The sequence below is a fragment of the Melanaphis sacchari genome, unplaced genomic scaffold, assembly GCF_002803265.2.
Source record: "Melanaphis sacchari strain LSU unplaced genomic scaffold, SCAv2.0 Contig116_pilon_pilon, whole genome shotgun sequence".
Lineage (NCBI taxonomy): Eukaryota > Metazoa > Arthropoda > Insecta > Hemiptera > Aphididae > Melanaphis > Melanaphis sacchari.
Window position 1 is genome coordinate 657,423 of NW_020270453.1, and position 20,176 is coordinate 677,598.

At 24.0% G+C, this 20,176-nt stretch overlaps 3 protein-coding genes across 7 annotated transcripts; 2 read left to right on the plus strand and 1 right to left on the minus strand.

The window, feature by feature from the left end:
• Window positions 1-533: 533 nt before the first annotated feature.
• LOC112603979 (eukaryotic translation initiation factor 5B) lies at window positions 534-7,008 on the plus strand. The gene is made up of 2 exons (XM_025352823.1): window positions 534-678; window positions 4,648-7,008. The coding sequence occupies exon 2, from the start codon at window positions 4,673-4,675 to the stop codon at window positions 6,965-6,967; it is 2,295 nt and encodes a 764-aa protein (XP_025208608.1). The 5' UTR covers window positions 534-678; window positions 4,648-4,672; the 3' UTR covers window positions 6,968-7,008.
• A 2,168-nt stretch (window positions 7,009-9,176) lies between these two features.
• LOC112603958 (metallophosphoesterase 1) lies at window positions 9,177-13,762 on the plus strand. Of its 3 annotated transcripts, none has more exons than XM_025352793.1 (9): window positions 9,177-9,691; window positions 9,814-9,929; window positions 10,811-10,881; window positions 10,979-11,120; window positions 11,188-11,354; window positions 11,426-11,511; window positions 11,997-12,119; window positions 13,333-13,473; window positions 13,583-13,762. In XM_025352793.1, exons 1-9 carry the CDS (start codon window positions 9,590-9,592, stop codon window positions 13,760-13,762), a joined length of 1,128 nt encoding a protein of 375 aa, XP_025208578.1. In that variant the 5' UTR covers window positions 9,177-9,589. The 3 variants fall into 3 exon arrangements, with proteins under 3 accessions (XP_025208578.1, XP_025208580.1, XP_025208581.1); XM_025352795.1 differs by having other exon boundaries at window positions 9,177-9,605; XM_025352796.1 differs by having other exon boundaries at window positions 9,177-9,324.
• On the minus strand, window positions 13,750-18,285 carry LOC112603957 (FAD-dependent oxidoreductase domain-containing protein 1-like). 3 transcript variants are annotated; one of them, XM_025352790.1, is made up of 9 exons: window positions 17,753-18,285; window positions 16,082-16,311; window positions 15,904-16,017; window positions 15,686-15,848; window positions 15,416-15,561; window positions 15,268-15,351; window positions 14,742-14,895; window positions 13,993-14,107; window positions 13,750-13,929 (listed from the first exon to the last, which is right to left on the minus strand). In XM_025352790.1, exons 1-9 carry the CDS (start codon window positions 18,128-18,130, stop codon window positions 13,790-13,792), a joined length of 1,524 nt encoding a protein of 507 aa, XP_025208575.1. In that variant the 5' UTR covers window positions 18,131-18,285; the 3' UTR covers window positions 13,750-13,789. The 3 variants fall into 3 exon arrangements, with proteins under 3 accessions (XP_025208575.1, XP_025208576.1, XP_025208577.1); XM_025352791.1 differs by having other exon boundaries at window positions 17,783-18,284; XM_025352792.1 differs by lacking the exon at window positions 17,753-18,285 and adding an exon at window positions 17,718-17,741.
• Window positions 18,286-20,176: the final 1,891 nt, after the last annotated feature.

The window sequence follows — 20,176 nt, forward strand, 5'->3', positions numbered from 1 at the left end:
ATTAAGATTTAACACAATAATCGTTCGATGCCCCTCGAACAACAGGAATCTGAATCTGAGTTTAAACATGGGTAAATTCTTATACACTATTAATAATTACCAAGGACATTTTAGTATGTTTTATCTACTACAACAGCTCAGCACATACAGACCAGACCGTAGCCACAGAACTACAGAAGTAATAAATAATAATGCAATTAATGTATAACTGTGTCTGACCGAGCACCACAGTGTCGACGTCGTCATAATCGAGCGGCACAGCACGTCAGCACGACACTTGGATAATATTATATTATTAGTTATTACATAAATTTTAAATCATGATGACGATATCGATATATCGTGTTTAAAATAATAATTAGTAGTATTAGTACTTATTCATTAGCCTGTGGCGTGAGCGTTTGTTAGTGGGGATGATAAGATGAACATGCGAGTTACGCAGCACATACAATAGTAGCAATGTATTCCATGGCACTACTATCACAGAATATCACGTCCGTCGATAGCAGCACGTGATAAGAAATATCTTGTGGACGATGGTCGGGTGTGATTGTGAGAAATAAACACGGCGATTACCGTATTGTCAGCGTCCAGAGTTCGTGCCGCCCGCTCCATTATAGCATTGCTGTAACCAAATCTTTACGTGCCGACTGCAGATCGACGGATTTTTTTACATCGGTGAGTAAATCGTTTTGTATATCGTAAATCGTATATAACGATCAGTCTCTCCATATATGTCTCGCGCGGTGTCTATTACCTGTCCGAGTACACTACGGTTACACAATCCCGTCGTTTTGCCACATAGTCGCTACGCCGATGTGTGACGCTGGACGATCATTACTGCACGGTTTAGATTATAGCCATCGTCAGGTTTGTGACCCAAGTTGACGAGTATTCGTTTGGCGTGCACACAGTCGCGGTTTTCGACGAGCTTGCCAATACGCGTCCAACGGTACCTGAGGCACAACGGCGGTAGTGATCTTAATCCGCGTTTTGTCGATTGTACAGACTACCTGCTCATATTGTTAACGACATTCAATAATAAAAATTAAAAAACATATTTGAAAACGTTTTATGTTTGCCTAGGAAACGTTTAGTTTATATGATTTATATTTCAACAAATGTTTTGGCAGACATAGGTATTGGCAATCAGTTTCTGGATGCATTTTTGCATAGTGATTTTTTTCAATTTTATTACCTATTTAGAATAATAATTGTCTAATTCGACTTACCAATTTTTATAAAGAGTTATAATTTAACCAGCTTAAATGCTGTATTATATGTTTGATAAATGAAACTAATCAATTAGGTTTAAATTTCATTCCTACATCTATTAAATATTTATTCAAATATGTTACCACCAAAGATTAAAATTTTATAATTGACCAAAATTACTGGTTAATAACAATATTTTTGATTGAACTTAACCATGCATAGTAATGACTAGGATATAACCGATAATAGAGGTTAACACATTATGTCTAATGGACATGATTTTCAGACAATTGTAAATTTGCCAAAATTTCTTAGATAATGACTATAAATTCAGCATTAAAATAAAAAATTGATTCATAGTAAATAATTAGAACATAATTGCAACTTTCTCAGAAAAATTTCTATATGTAAACCAATATTGTGTATTCGTGTAATTAAACCTAGGCTCTTTTACAAAAATTGTAAACGTATATTAGATCATTTACAGGTACATATACATATAATTTTTTATAAAAATTATTATGTTAACATTAATCATAACCAGTGATGTTTTTTCTGCCTATTAATACTTTTCAATTGGCTGGCTTTCCTTGCCTATCCCTTCCAAAATTATTTATAAAACTTATTTCAATATACAATTTGTTGTTTTACCTTGTATGCAAAAAAGATACATTATTAATGAAAATTAAATTGTTTGTTTTATCTATTCCTGCAATTTACAAATTAATTATATATAAATTTTATTTTTTCTTATTTTTTCCTCAACAAATTCATTAATTTAATCTTGATTACTCAAAGTTGACAGCAAATCGACTTCAATGTTGAATTTTGTCAAACTATCGTGAGCATTTTTTTTATTCGTTATATCTATACTATCTCATATACCGTATCTGTCTCTAACATGTTGATAGTTGTTCAATTTTAAGTGAATTGATGCGATAACTTAACTTATGATTTTAAATTATATATATTATATTATAACTAGGGCCCGGATTTAAATGCACTTAAAACCATACAAATATGCACTAAAAAATGTATTTTTTCCACAAAAATGACATATAATTTTTTACAAATTACAATTTGTAATTTATAAATAAGATTTTATTATTTTATCAAAAAAAAACTGAAAATTTGATTGATATTAACTCGCATATATTTTGGCCGTTCTGGATATTACTCATTCTAAACATACCAAAATATGTAAATATTAAAAATTAAAATTCTAAGTAAGCCTATTGTACTTATTATTTGTAATTAGACCAAATATGGGACACGGGTGACGCTCCACAGTCAATAATAAATTAAGATAAAATAAGATAAAAACTGAATTAAATAATTTATTTTTAAATAATATTTTGAATCGGCTAAATTTGTATACTATATTGAACATATATGCATTAAAAACCAACAAAATTATCCAATAATGCTAAAAATGCTTTAAAAATGAAAAAACGTCAAAATATGCAAAAAAAAAATGCATTATAAAATTTGTAGCTATGAAACCCTCGTTATATGAAACGGATTATGTACTTGAAATGCATTATGCAAGATCAACCAAAAAAATATACATTTTGCATTAAAATCTGGGCCCTTTATAACATATAATTAGTATAAAAATCACTTTTATACTTAAGAAATAAGTAAAATTTTCGTGTTCTCAAATAAAAAATAATTTTTATAATCTTATAAAAAAAAAAAAAAAGGTGATAGAATTTGCTTCCTCCAAATGTTGTTGCTACCCAGGTTTATGCTTAAGTACTCTTCTAATGATAATATGGGTATCATATAAAAAAAAATGTTTGTTATTTTAGAAGTTCTATTCACTTAATTATTAATAATAAATATTTTACTTTAAAATAACATCTGTAAAAATATTTAATAAAATATTAAAAAAACATTTAACATTGCAACTTCAGCATTAGATAAATTATTTTATTTTAATTGTGTGGATTAATAGAATAAGTTTAGATATAATTATACAAATATAATTTATATTATTTATGTTCAAATGGAACAGATATGAAATTGTCTTGATAAAAATCATTTATGTTGCTAACTACTCTTTTATTTAGTAAGTCAAATATTTTATTCAAAAATATGGGAAAAAAACAATTATAAATAGAATATACATAAAAAATTGAATCTAAGTCTTGATAAGTAACATTTTACACTTAAAATATAACTTGTTTGTTAAATTAGGTTAAGTTAAAAAAAATGGTTTTATTATATATATATCACTACTTATTATCCTTAATATTATATCTTGAAGATTTTAAAAATAATTTATTAATATTTACTGATGAATTTCATGAACATTTATGTTAATAACAAATAATTATAACTATAATATATAATATTATATTACCTTCTAGTTACACATTTTTATTTTTAATAATTTGATTGAATTAAAAATACTCTTTTGGGGTAATAAAAAGACTTATGAATAATATTATGTAATTTTCATCATAACTATTCATGTAATAACATAAATTAAAAAACATGAGACATAAGATTCATTTAACGTTTCTATCTAAAATATTACTTATTATTTATTGCATATTTCTAACAATTTATTTATTATTTGTTATATTTTAGTTAATTAATTTGTTAAGTTAATAAATAAAGTAAATACACATATTTTTATAGAATATTATATTCTATCTAACAGAAATATAAGTTAGATAATCAAGCTATTAAATATGATTATTTTATTAGGGGCACATTCTAAAATCACCAGAGAGGATGCATTTTATTTGGTCATCATTATAGCTGTTTGCTTTTGCTGTGAATAGTTATATTATTTTTCATTATATCTAAATAATATATCAATTTATTATTTGAATAAATATAAAAATAATTTTATTTTATATAATTACAGTTGAGTAGTAGGTTCAATAACAAATATAATCAATTTCTTGTTGAGAGCCATTTATCAATTTTTTTTTTCATCAGAGAAATTGTAAATTTTAATTTAAAAGAATATTAACATTTTATATATTTTTATTGTATTTACCTTACCATTTTAAAATTAAGAAACAATACTAAAAAAATGAATACTTATTTTAAGTATTTTATTTTGTAATTAAGAATTATAATCACGAAATACTTCCAAAGAAATATTATGTTTTAATGAATTATGTAAGTTTATTTAATAAAGAAATTAATTATTTTGTTTTATTTATTGATAGTGATTTGTGATTTTAATCAAATTAAAAAATATTTACTATTTGCTCACAAAAATATTATGATTGTATTATGTTAGTATACTATAGGGCAACTTGCATTTGTAAATAATTTAATATTCATATCTGCCTTAAATGTTGTACTTATTAGTAAACTAATTTATGTGTTCAATCTTACATTCCTTCAAATATGAGTTTTCTTAGCATTGATGTTATTTTAAAAATTTTGATTTTTTTTTTTTTGTTTCAGTGTTAATTTCACAACTGTTTGAATAATGTCGACTAATGATGCAAAAAAGAAGAAGAAGCCAGTTGCCCCAGCCAAGGATAAAAAAGGGCCTGGTAAAAAGGCTATTGCTGCTTTAAAAGAAGTATTACAACAACAAAAAGAAGAAGAGGAGAAACTTCGTAGAGAAGAAGAAGAAGAAGAAAAACGTTTAGAAGAACTTGAGAGACAAAAAGAAGAAAAAATAAAATTAGAACAAGAAAAAAAAGAAAAGAAAAAACAAAAAGAAAAGGAGAAAAAGGAAAGACTCAAAGCTGAAGGGAAGTTTTTAACTCCTAAACAAAAAGCCGATAGAGCCCGGGCACAACTCCTTTTAGAAACTTATAAAGCACAAAGTGAAGCTTTGCGAACTCAGTCAACTGTAGACAAAGTAGATGAAAATGATGAATCTGAAAAATCAGATGATGAAACTATTCATAATTCTGATGACAATAAAAATGATGAGGCTGTAAAAGTTCAAACTCAAAATGGAGGTATGTCAAAAGAAGAAGAAGTAAAATCTGATCTTCGAGCTGCTGTTGTATGCGTTTTGGGTCATGTAGATACTGGAAAAACTAAAATATTAGATAAGCTTCGAAGAACTAATGTTCAAGATGGTGAAGCTGGAGGTATAACTCAACAAATAGGAGCTACAAATGTTCCACTTCATGCTATAAAAGAACAAACTAAAGTTGTAAATGGTTATGCTACTAAAAAGTTTTTAGTTCCGGGTTTATTAATTATCGACACACCTGGTCATGAGTCTTTCAGCAATCTCCGTAATAGAGGCTCATCATTATGTGACATAGCTATTTTAGTAGTTGACATCATGCATGGTTTAGAACCACAAACAATAGAATCCATAAATATACTGAAGAGTAAGAAAACCCCATTCATTGTTGCTTTAAATAAAATTGATCGATTATATGATTGGCAAACTAATCCACGTAAAGATGTTAGAGATATTTTGAACTCTCAGCATTCAAATACACAAAACGAATTTAAAACAAGATCCCAAAATGTTATATTACAGTTTGCTGAACAAGGTTTAAATGCTGCTTTATTCTATGAAAATCCTGATCCAAAATCGTATGTGTCTTTGGTACCTACATCTGCTATTACTGGAGAAGGAATGGGAAATTTATTAGATCTAATTGTTGAAAATTGTCAAACACATTTATATAAAAGACTTGTTTTCAATACTGAGCTGCAAGCCACTGTTTTGGAAGTAAAAGCTATAACTGGTTTAGGAACTACTATTGATACTATTTTAGTAAATGGTTATCTTAAAGAAGGAGATACAATTGTTGTAGCAGGCACTGATGGACCTGTTGTCACTCAAATAAGATCATTACTAATGCCTCAACCACTAAAAGAACTTAGAGTGAAAAATGCTTATATTGAGTATAAAGAAATCAAAGCAGCTCAAGGTGTTAAAATTGCTGCTAAAGATTTAGAAAAAGCTATAGCCGGTTTAAATATTTATGTAGCTAACAAAACAGAAGAAATTGAACGACTTAAAGAAGTAGTAGCAAAAGAATTAAAGTCTGCTTTAAGTACTATAAAATTACAAGATAGAGGTGTTTATGTACAAGCTTCAACATTAGGTTCATTAGAAGCTTTATTGGATTTCTTAAGATCAAGTAAAATACCATATAGTAACATACGAATTGGTCCTGTCGTTAAAAAAGATGTTATGAAAGCATCAATAATGTTGGAACATTCTCCTTTATATGCTACTATATTGGCTTTCGATGTTAAAGTTGAAAGAGATGCACAAGAATTAGCAGATACATTAAATGTTAAAATATTTCAAGCTGATATTATATACCATTTATTTGATAAGTTTACTGCTTATCAAGACGATCTTAAGAAGAAAAATCGAGATCAGTTTAAGTCTATTGCAGTATTTCCTTGCAAACTTAAAGTTCTACCACAGTTTGTGTTTAATTCAAGAGATCCAATTGTTATGGGAGTAATGGTGGAATCTGGAATTGTAAAAGAAGGTACACCCATATGTGTTCCTAGTAAGGAATTTGTAGATTTGGGTATTGTAACTAGTATAGAAAATAACCATAAAGCTGTTGAAACTGCTAGAAAAGGACAAGAAATTTGTATAAAAATTGAGCCAATACCAGGTGATGCACCAAAAATGTTTGGGAGGCATTTTGATGAAAAGGATTTGTTGGTGAGCAAAATATCCAGACAGTCGATTGATGCATGCAAAGATCATTTTAGAGATGATTTATTGAAGACTGACTGGCAATTGATGGTTGAGCTTAAAAAATTATTTGAAATTTTATGATAAAATTTTTTATAGCTAATAAACTTTTTTTTCTATGAAATAAAACAAATTTATTATTATTCCAAATTGGAAATGTTTTTTTAATAATTATTCTTTGATTAAATAGATTATCTATTAAAACAAGTAATAGATTTTTTTTTACACAATAGGTACAATAGATATTTAAGTATAACAATTAGAAATGAATAGATACATATTCAAACAGTATAATAAATATTTTCTTAAAAAAGTAAAAAAATTATTATTCAATGGTTGTTTATTAATTTAAACTTTACTATTTTATCTACTGTGATTACTATACTTTAAATTAGATTAAGTGTTAGGTATATAAACTACAAGGGTATAAGAAGTAAGTATGAGTTAGATATTGGATTACTCAATGAATAACACAATATAATAGTATATGCCCATGAATATTTTTTAATCTAAGTGGATATATTATTTAAAAATGATTTATTAAACATGTAAAATATCTTTAAAATACTATAGCCTTTAGGTATGAAGATATTTTTTTTAAAAATTCAACCTAGAGTAATGAAATATTAAAAATTTAAAAGTATTAAGAATACAGTTATATCACTGTTTTTTATTTTAAATACAGAACACAACACAATCAAGTTTAGAAAGTATGACTAAACAAAATGCTTTGAGAATCGGCTTAATTAAATAAATCTATCCTCAATAGGACAACTCTTAAATAAATAATTAATTAATTTTGTAATCTTGATATATAAAAATTAATACTTATATTCTAAAAATGTTAATAAACATTTTTTACAAATTCTAATTGTTACTTAAAAGCTTCAATACTCTTGTCTTATTTAAACAGTTTAATTAAAAAGCATTAAAGGAATGTAATAATATTAAAATGGGTATTCTTTATTAATTATTATACACACACATATATATATACTTTGTTACTGATATTATAAAGTTGTAGTTTGAAATGTTCTAATCTTAGGAGCTATTGAACTTATTTCAATAAGTTTTATCAATCAATTTCTTGTCTTCGCAAGACTAAGGGATGAAGGTGTTTTAAGTTTATTATTTTGAGGTTGGCAAAAAATAGCTCATTTATGAATAAAAAAATTTAAAAAACAAAATTCTGGAATATATTCTTCAATTATATACTTGAAAAATCAATCAATTTAACAGTTTCCTTATGAGTGATTTGTATAAGTTTCATATTTATAAATTTGATTAATGTAAAATGTGAAAAATTAATAGTTTGAACAAAAAACTAATGTAAGTACCTAATATAAATAATGTAATAAATATTGATAAACTCTAACTGTAATTTTTACAATAATATTCTGGAATAGATACCATTAAAAACTAAGCAATTTGTAAAGAGGTAAAATCTATGTTAATTGCTAGGTCCATCTATGCATGACCCATTTAATTATATACAATGTACCTATATAATAATAATAGTAAACATACATATATATTCGTCAATATTAATAAATGAATCATAAACTGATAAGCTCCCAAGTATAATATAACATTAAAAAAAATAATAAATTAATTTGATCTTAAAACGTTCAAAAATTAAGATATTTACTAATTATTATTTTTCATTAAAAACTAATAGATTGTAGTTAAGAAAAAGTGATTAATCAATCTTAAACACTGTATAATTGACGAGCTCTTATAGTTACTGGCTAAAAGCTATTTAACAAAAAGAAAAAGAAAGAAGCTTAAGTATACCTATGAGTTGTTTAAAAATGCATTGGAGAAATAGTTAATAAGCATACAGGATAGGAAGGTAGTTCATAAAACTATATTACCATCAATCATTTATAATAAAAAACGAGTATAATTGAAACAAAAAAATAGTGTAAGTATTTGATCTGATCTGAGGTAATGAAATTGTTTCATAATCAGCCATACAGGTCAATTGTTTACACTTTAATAATATTAAAAATATCAGCTTCTCTATGATTCAATTGAACATTATAACATAAACTACATAGGCATTTAAGTATTGAGTTTATAATATTATTATATGTGATAAAATCAAATCAAGTAAAATAGTGTAATAAGATATTATATTGTAATAGATAATAATTATAGACAATTGTAAATATTTAATTCGAAATCATTCATCAATCATATCATTAAATTTTTATCACCGTTATTATATTTACTTTATCAACAGTTATATATTTTTATTTAATAACACATTGATAGCAGTTCTGGAATCACCAAGCAATTTGTATTATGATTGATATGACTGTCGACTGTCCAGTACGGAGAGTACTAACTACTAACTGACAAATGATTACTTTTTTATTTATTTTGTTTTGGTCAAGTTGTTCGCCAGTTATTCAGTATTAATTCATAATTACGCAAATGTATGTTAAAGTTAATAGTTATTGGTAAATAATGAATAATGTCTGGTCTGTGTTCAATAGCACTCATTATTTCTACTATTAAATTGTATAAGCTTCCTAGCTAACTTTCTAGCTATTGTTAGATTCTTGAAAACTTGAAAGCTATCGAATAGAATTATGTGAATTTTTGATCTCTAATTATTTGAAATTCTGTGTAATTAATTTACACACAATTAATATTCAAATTTTAAACCTCAGTATCTAAGGAAAATTCAGGAAGTCCAAAATGATAAAACATTTTAGTAAGAAATTTACACTATATTTATTGTGTATCATTGGTTTAGTATTTTTTTGTGAATATGGCATTTTTTACGTGGTTTTATCACAAGTAAGAATTTTAACTTGTACATTGTAGTGCATGGTTTAATATATACTTTGAAGTTTTAACTTATAATAATAATAATAATAATAATAATAAAATTTTAAAAATGGTTATAACATAATTTCTAGTGTAATTGGCCTTCTGATAGTAACATGACATCAGAGCAACCAGTTAAAGTAATGTTTTTAGCTGACACACATTTACTTGGTACGAGGAAAGGACATTGGCTTGATAAAATGATACGGTAATTTAAAATATGCATTCAAATATTCCTGAATAACATTTTATATCTTATGTTTATTGATTATTTGAATTTTAAATAAGCAAAAGTTGAGATCATTTAGTAAAAAAAATCAATTTTTAATTTCCTAGTTAATTTTATAACATAGTTAAAAATAATTAATAAGTTTTATTTTTGTTAATCATGCTTTGTTTAATGATTTTAAATAAAAGTAAGTAAATATACTTTGATTTCATAATTTAATTGACCCTAACATGTAAATGACTTTACCACTATTGCCAGTGTGCTATATAGTAAAACAATGAGATGTATTTATCTCAATATATCAAAAAAAAAAATTAACTTTTTACTTGTACTAAGTTAAGGTTAATATTTTTCTCTATATTATCATTAAACTTTTAGAATCAAATATATTTTCTATAAACTATTATCTTTGAATTTAATATTTTCAAAATTAACTTAAGTTAATTTATCCAAATTAATCATTTCATAATTTTCCACATCTTTGAAAATAAGTAATGTAAATTTCATATTAAAAACCTAATTTCGATACAAATTATTTATTTTACATTATGCATGTATGTATAATATATATGCTATATAATATATATATATATGCTTATTAATTAACAATTTATCTCATTTTATAATATTAAAATAATATTTATTATTTTAATTAATTATTTCAAGTTATTTATTGTGATAAAATTCTATTAAATTAATTTGTCAATTACTTAATGTATTTCCAAATTTCCTTAAAAGATTTTTAATAAGTAGACTGTAACTAATTTATATAATAAAAACACTACTTTCTTATAGGTAATTAATATGCAATCATAATTTCTTTTGATTGAGATAGTTATATATTTTTAAAATTATTTCAGAGAATGGGAAATGGGATGTGCTTTTCAAACTGCTATCAAATTACATAAACCAGAACTTATTTTTATTTTGGGTAAATTAATTTTTTTTTAGTAAAAAAAAAAAAATAAATATTTTTATTAACTTTTTTTGTGTAGAACAAAAAGATAGCTTTAATTTTATTTTTATAGGTGATTTATTTGATGAAGGATTATGGAGTAGTGAAAAAGATTTCAACTCGTATGTAGAAACATTTAAATATTTGTTTTCAGTACCATCAACTATCCAATTATATACTATTGTTGGTAATCATGATATTGGTTTCCATTATAGGTATAAATAATTCATATTTTTCTTATTTATTTTTTATTAGAGTAATTAACTTGATTTGTTTAAACAGCGTAACACCATATCTTGAAAAAAGGTTTAATAAAGTTTTTAATACTAGTCCAGTAGAATTGATCAGTAAACGTAATGTTCATTTTGTATCAATAAATAGTATGGCTATGGAAATGGATGGATGTTTTTTATGTCATGCTGCTAAATTAAAATTAAACATCATATCTAGTAAGTTTAAAAATAGTATTAAAAATTGTTATTACTTATTGAATAATGTGCATAAATTCTGACTGTTGTAGAACGGTTAAAATGTAGCCAAAATAAAAATAAATGTTCAAAAACAATGATGCTAGATGGAAATTATAGTAAACCCATACTATTACAAGTAATTAATACCTAAAATGTTGTAACATTATATTTTTATACATCAATTAATATTGCGTTGGTTATTTTTTTAAAGTTTTTTATAGGATTTCATTAATAATTGTTTTTTTCTATATTATTGCTCTTTTAATAATTGATTCTATGGCTATAGAATAAATTAATATTAAAAACAATTATTGTTATTACATTTCATCACATTATTTAACTAATCGTTAATCATGTATCTGTTAAATGAGTTAAGTTTAAGTATAAATTATATATTTACGTATTAAATAAATGGTTTTTTTTTTTTTAGTTTGATTGTTTATAAAATTTGTAAAATTTTATAAAAATTGTAAAGTATTCAAGAATGTTTAAGATTAGTATATTTATGGTTAATTATGGCAACAAATAAAAAACAATAGTAACATTTTGTATAATTTATTAATATGATTTTTTATGTATATATAATTTAATTAAACCATACCTCTATGTTTTATATTTCAGCATTTTCCTCTGTATAGAAAAAATGATATGGCGTGCAATGAACCAGATTCAGCTTCATTAAAAGAAAAAGAAAAACCATTTCGTGAAGGCTGGGATTGTCTACACAAAGATGCTACAGAAAAGGTATTGAATAAATCTAACCTAATTCACAAGTATAAATTAGTATTTATTATTTATCATTTAAAAATTAGTGATTAAAAAAAATATTATTTTATATTGTGCATACCATTAAAAGAAAAAATGTATTAACATTTTTTTTCCATTTATAAATAATGTCAGTGAGGATATAATTTTAATTTTCGTATAAATACTTAATATACATTTTAAAATTTAAAATTTAAATAACTATCATGGTTATAGATTTTTTATTCGATTCAAGTAAATTATCTATTTATATGTTGAATCTTAAATATTTTTGGAAGAAACATTTATTTAGTAATAGTTTCTGAAATGTTATATCAAAATGTATTATTATAATTTATGCATATATATTTGATTGCAGTAGCAGTAGTATTTGTATAAAACATGTCTTGCTGTTACTGCTATTCACAAAACATTTATTTTAAAATGACTTATTCTGTTTTAATGACTACATAAATCAGTGAATTACTTGTCTACAAAAATTAATTTTTATAATTAATGTATTAAGTTCCCTTTAACACTAGTAATTACTCCCAATCTTTCAAAGAGTATATGAAGTTGCAAACTAACAGTATTTAGTACTCTATCTAGGCGCCATTGGTTGAATAATATTCATGGTTGACTATTTGATTAATTAATGTGTTAATTAAATTAGGACACTTATTCATACTGTGTTTTCGGTTTTACAAGAAACTCAAGAGTAATAACTGATTCCATAAAAAGTAATTAGGAAACATAGCTATTACAAAAAAAATAAAAAATACTATCATTTATTTTTTGAGCAGTGAACAACATTGTGCTACAAAATCGGTAAAATAATCTCAATTCTATTTTATTTTTTATTACTCATTGTGTTATTAAATAATCTATCTAATTCATTATAAATAATTTCTTATTCTGTATCTAACACTATAAAAGAATAGCATATGATATAATGATTTAATCACAAATATTTTAGAGGGTATATGGCATATTACATCTAGAATATTTTTGTATCTATGCCTATGAAATGCTCATTAGATTGAATATAATATCTACAAAAAAATCTTATTTTTTTAATTTCATTTTTAGTATGTCATATTAATTACTTTTATAATATTTATCATTGTGTAATTAGGTAAATGAAAATTTATAAAAAAAAAAATTTTCTGATAAGATTTTATATTAAAGTTATTCAATATTTTTATTTAATTAGTTATTGAAAGTGGTACAGCCTCGACTTGTTTTTGGCGGACATACTCATCACGGTTGCCATATCCAACATGAAAATGGAGTTCAAGAATATAGTATATCTTCATTTAACTGGAGAAATAAATATAATCCAAGTTATATGCTTGTAAGTATAGTGGGAGTTGTAATAAAATATGTTGTGAATTTAACTTTATTATCTTTTATTTCATCACACAGTTAATAAAAAATAATATAAGCTGTTTTTTTTTTTTCAGGCATTATTTTCTATGAATAATTATTCCATTGAAACCTGTCATATGCCTCGAGAACATACAATTATATTTATTTACATAACATCAATTATAATTTTTTTGTATTTTAAAATATTAAAATTTAAACAACCTTTTATCAATAATAATCACCATCTATTACATCGTAAAAATTTAAATCATTAATGTACTCTAATTTATTTTTTTAAGCTGTTAGACAATATTCTGTTCATATAGTGGTTGTTCAGCAATTAACCGGCCAAAACCTAACCTAGAAAGATCTATTGAGTTATATCCACTTTCAGTAATCATTTCCATTATAGCTCGGCCAACAGCTGGTGCTTGTTGTATACCTATTATTAATAAATGTGAATTGATTAAATTATATAAATTACATTAGTGTTTATTTTACATACCATGTCCACTAAACCCAGCAGCAAAATACAAGTTAAAATAGCTTGGATGAGCTCCTATAACACCGTTTTGATCATACCAATTATAATCATAATATCCAGCCCAACTACTTTTGACCTGTGAAATAATTTAAATCATTAAAAATGAACTTCAATTGTTACAAACCATATTTAATTTATAAATTTAATTTCAAACAATGAATTTATTCCATGATAATACAATTTGTACAATTACAATGTCTAATCAAAATAATAGTAAAAATACTTAATAGTATAAAATAATATTGAATATGTATAATATACTACATAAAATATAATACTTTATGTATAATTAGGTATTTCGTGAAATAACACCATTGACACTAGAAGTCTAATACATACATATTTTACATTATATATATATATATATATATATATATATATATGGTTGAACATATAATACCAATAAAATTAGCTAATCAGTAAGGAATAACCGTGAAATTAAGCTAAGAGCAATAAAAAAATATATACATTTTACACCAGGTTTTTCATTATTAATACTTCTAGTCAATACAGAATGACAGAAAATGTAAATATTCTTGTTGAATTGTAATAATTATTTTATTGTATTTATTTGTTTTATTTTAAATTATTTACTGAAAATTGAATACATCTTTATATTAATAATTATTCTTTTGAGAAATTATTTTTTGTTTAAAATTTAGTATTTTTGTGTGTTTTAATTAATTAAAACAAAATATTTAAAGTATTACTTTTGCTTCTTCAAATGCAGGTACTCGATGTGCAAGTGCTGCCCAGATCTCATTTTCAAAAAAATCATGATCAACATCTAAATTAGCAGTATTAGGTTCTTCAGTATCGCACGGCGATTTACCACATATATAATGATTGTTATAGCTGTTGGGCCTACAAATCAAAAGTTTAACAAAAATACTTTTCATTTGATATAATACAAGAAAATAAACAAAACAACTATAAATTAAATTATTTAGCTTACAATTTAATTTATGTTTAATACAAGTACCAAGAAACGTTTTTGAACTTTTTTATTTTCGAGCTTAAATAAATAAAAATAGCTGAGTCCAATATCATGACAATATTAATCATAAATAGTGTTTATTTTTCAATTAAACTATTTGTCTCTGATTAATAATTTTTCATATTCATTTCAAGTCTCCAAATATGTTATTATACAACTAAATTAATTTTTAAGTAATGTTTATCCTAATAATAGAATGTCCTTGGACATCACAAAATATTTGATTATAAGTTAGGTACCTAAAATAAACTCCAGATGGATCAATTACCATTGGCGACATTGAAGGACCCTTAGGTGCATGGTAATGATACACAAAACGTTTACTGTAAAATAAAAAATAATGATTATAAAATAACTACTTGATATTTAAAATTAGTATTTAATTACCGAGGTTCAATAGGCAAGGGTGTAGATAAAAATCCTTTTCCATTTCCAACCTTAGCCATTTTAGCAATATTTCCAGATTCAGCACCAGCTGCCACTATACATACACCAAATACTATTTGTTGGGTTTTACCATCTTTTAATTTTACCTAAAAAAAGTCGAAAATCATAGCTTAATTCATCTAATAAATTATATTTAATATGTAATAATAAGTATCAAATATTAAAAAATAAATTTAAAACTAAAAATATAAATATGATACTTATACATACTTTTACGCTATTAATTCCTTCATATTCCTTACTAGGATCTTCTTCCACAACTATGCTTGTATCTATTTTAAATCCAAAATCTTTAACTTCACCCTCAATATAATAAGTTCCTAGAGATTTAGCTTTATTTCTTAATGCATTTAACAAGGACCAAGGATCAAACCTAAACAATTACTTTAATAAAAACAAAAATCTAGTCAATGAAACCTATACTTTACCATCCTGAGTTTAAAGTTCCAAGACTTCCTAATTCAATATCATCTACATTTAACCAAGGGAATTTAGTTTTTAACATATCTTTTGATAAAAGCTCAACATTAGCTTTTAATTCCCTAAAATGTATCATCAAAAAAAATTAAAAATAACAACCATTTTTATAAATTGAAAAAATCATACTTTTGTAATTGATGATTTTTTAACATGGTATCGACACCATTCTTTGTAGCTAAAAATAAATAGCCGGATGGATTGAAATTTATTTCTGGAGGTTCCTGTTCTGGAATAGTCAAATAATCTTTGATATCTCGAAGAAATTCAGCACTGAATTTGGATAATTCAATGTTTTCTTTAAGTGAAAATTGTTGACGAATTCCTCCGCAAGAAAGCACTGTAGAGGCTTTTGCATACTAAAATATTAATAAATAATAATTATTTAGGTAATTTAATTAACTCATGACATTCAAGTATATAAAAAAAAAATTAAATGCTGTATCGTAAACATTTATTAAGAGTTCTCCTGTGCTAGTGATAAATCATTATGTTGATTATCTTATAATTTTCAAACTATTAATTTATTCCATTATTACAAAATTATATGTAAAAAGTGGTTTTGCTTATACCAACACCATATAAAATATATGAATACATGAAGTGTAGTTTAATATATTAATGAAGCAACCAAATTAATATTATAAAATGTTTTCATAATATAAAAAAAGTAGAATACCTACAACAGATATGATATATGAAGTCATAGTGCTCTGTTTCTAATAATATTAGGAATTGGAAGTTAATGCATTTGCATGTTTTTTTGGGCTATTAGATTTATTGCTAAGTAAACTTAAACTTATTTCACAACATAACAAAAAAAAATTATTAAAAATTTAAAATGTATATTTAGTAACTTAGTAATTTTAAGAGCATATTTTTTAAATATATCATTTTTTAGAGCATATTTGATCATTAAAATACAATTTGAAAATTTGACGATAAAATAAAAAACTTTTAATTTGTTATTTATTTTAAGGGTTTTTACTAGATATTATTGTACTATGTTTTTTAAATCCCTAATTGACATACAATTTTTTGTTTATGTATATAAATATTTAGTTCAAATCATAAGAAATAAAAACATTTTTAAAGCATATTTGTATATTATAAGCGCATAAGTGCATGTATATTTAATATTTTATAATTGCTTTAAGTTTCGAACCCTAATGATTAAGTTTAAATCATTCTATTATGATTAACACTTATGAGATTTTTACACTTGAATACATAACTACACATGGATAAAATCTTTCAAAATAAAATATATAAATACCATAATTAAGGATTAGATATCTTAGCATAAAAATATCATTTCAAAATTTAAAATAACTATCAATAATAGTTTAAACTCCAAAACAACCAAATTATATATTATAAGTATTAAATAAAAAAAACTTATATTAATGATTGTATAACATGATACTGAATGATTTTGTAATTTTTTTCAGTTAAGCTAATAATAATAAAATATATATAAAAAAGAAAGAAAATTTCAATTTGGAAATTATATTTAGTTTATAAATTGTGATTGATTTATAAAATTATCAAAATAAATTTATAATATCTATATTTATTTAGTTATAAAAAAAGAGGCGAATGGTAAGTTATAAATTACAAAAAAAGTTAATTTTTCAACTAAAATAAATTTATCAATAAAAATGATAATAGTACACCTAAAAGATTAATTTTTCTAACTCTTAATAGAACTCATTAATCGATACAAAATTAATCATCTTAATATTAAAATAATTAACACTGTTACCATGTATGCAACAAATATTTAATCAACTATAATACCTCTTGAGTAGATATAACTGATTTGTTTACCGTTAAATCTTTTTCAATAACAGCAATTGTTAATCCGTCTCTGCATTTATTTTGAAGCCAATAAGCAATGGATGAACCAATTACACCTCCGCCAACAATTAAAATATCAACAGTTTTTGGGAATATTTTGTTATCTTCATACTGATCATATGGATCATTAGCTTTTTTCCACAATTCATTTATGTCCCTTTTGATTAACCTCTTACACCTTTCCAATGGATTTTCATGAATAGTATCTGGGTCATAATAATTATCTGGTTGTTTTGTGGAAGAATCACTTTTGTGTCTGACAGAAAGACAAATTTTGAAATTACGTCGAATAATAAGACTAACATTACGTGTATACATATTTAAAGGTACTGATTAATGCGCAACAAAACTGAGTATAAGTTTGTATTCAGTTTATGAGAAAGTATTAATGGTTTATCACATTTGCTTATCTTCAAAAAAATACATTTAAACAGTAATACTAATTGCTGCTATTGAAATACTACTAAAAAAATTTAATTAGCACTTGAAATACAAATGTAGTGTAAACTTTATTTTGTTGTTGATAAAATTAATGAAAACACATATTATTCAGATGAGTATAAAGTATATTAAATAATGATTAAATATTTTGATAATTTATCAGTATAACATAACATAACATCACGGATAATATTTAAGAATTAAAACATTTTTAATAAATAAACTTAATGTATTTATATTTTATACTATTAATTATTAATTAACTCGCAACTTCGCTATTTGCCGGTAAGCTAATCTGTTTAGTTTTTACTGTAATCATTTACGATACTAATAGATAACAAGGACGTCCATATTAACATTAGTAATGTCCTAACACTCCTAACAATTATTGACCGATTGACCAAACATAAATGATAAAATTCATTACTTAACTACGCATTAGACGATGGAAAATAATAAAGAAAAACTATTTACCTATCAAAAGGTAAAAGGTTAAAAATATATGTAGTATGTATTTTATTAATATACAAAAGAATTATATATTCGGTCCATAAATACATAATGTTGCAATGAGTTGTAAGATACAAGTGATAAAGTATTATCTATCTAAAGAGAAATAATGTATAATATAATAATATAACATTGATGATTCGAAAAAAAATATGATTTAAAATATAAACGTACCTATTATGAGCTTATATTGATATACCTATTTATTTCTTATGTGACACTTTTTGTTGCATAGGTAATAAATTATTTGAACTCCAACTTCCATCTTCAATACAAAAGAGATTTTTGATAGAAAATTGAATTTAGTATGGTAGATATTATATACTTTGGAGGGTTAAAAAAATTAATTTCTTTATATGTAGGTACTCTTTAAAATAATCGGAAAAAAAAAACAAAAATTATTTAAATACGCTAAACTAGTTTTATCAAAATAAATTCCTTTTGATTTTTGTTATATCTTAAAAACGAATAACCTTACATCTTACGTATAAACTTCAAATGTTTATTAAATATTTGAATTATAGCATTATCCAAACATGATATTAGTATGATCTGTTTATAATTTTAATTTTTTTACTTTTTATTTATTCTACGTGTTAGTACTTAGTAGAATACAATTTTAAATTATTCAAATAAACTTAAAAACTTAGTGCTGACGATTGATTGTTTCTACTGTAGATTATACACTATACAGTATTAATAATCTTACACATCTATTTTAATAATGACTACTCAATTATGAGAAGACGCTTTCGATATCTACCTATTAACCAAGTATAATACCTACCTACTGTAAAGCTGAGTGACTTCCTTGCTTGTTTTCTTTATTAAAATAATAGTTAATAGTATACGTATAATAGAAGTTTGAAAAATATTGAATTATAATTTATCATAATTTTTAACTATATAATATGCACATCAAGTTAATTTAGATATTAATAAATTTTAAAATGGTATTTCTTAAAAAGACGTGGAATATATTTGAACATAAATGACACTAAGACTGTTAATTAGATAAGTACATACAAATGTACAATAAACCATCCACATTCTGTATGCTGGGTGATTTTTTTTTTCAAACAACACCCATTATTTCAAAATCTATTAACGTTTTTGAACGTTAATAAAACATTTTTTTTTGTTATAATTTTTTTAAATTTTTACTTTTTTGAATAACATAGGTATATTTTTAATTTTATATTCTGAAGCAGAATATTTTTCGGAACAGTTTAATATGTACATATTGTACATACAAATCTAAATTACGATGAATAATTAATAAAATACTTTTATGATAAAAATGCATAATTAATGAATGTTAATAAATATTTGGTAATTTTTTGATGCATATATGTATTTACATAATCAAACAGTAGGAAAATGATTCGATCATTAACTTCGAGAATGGTTTTT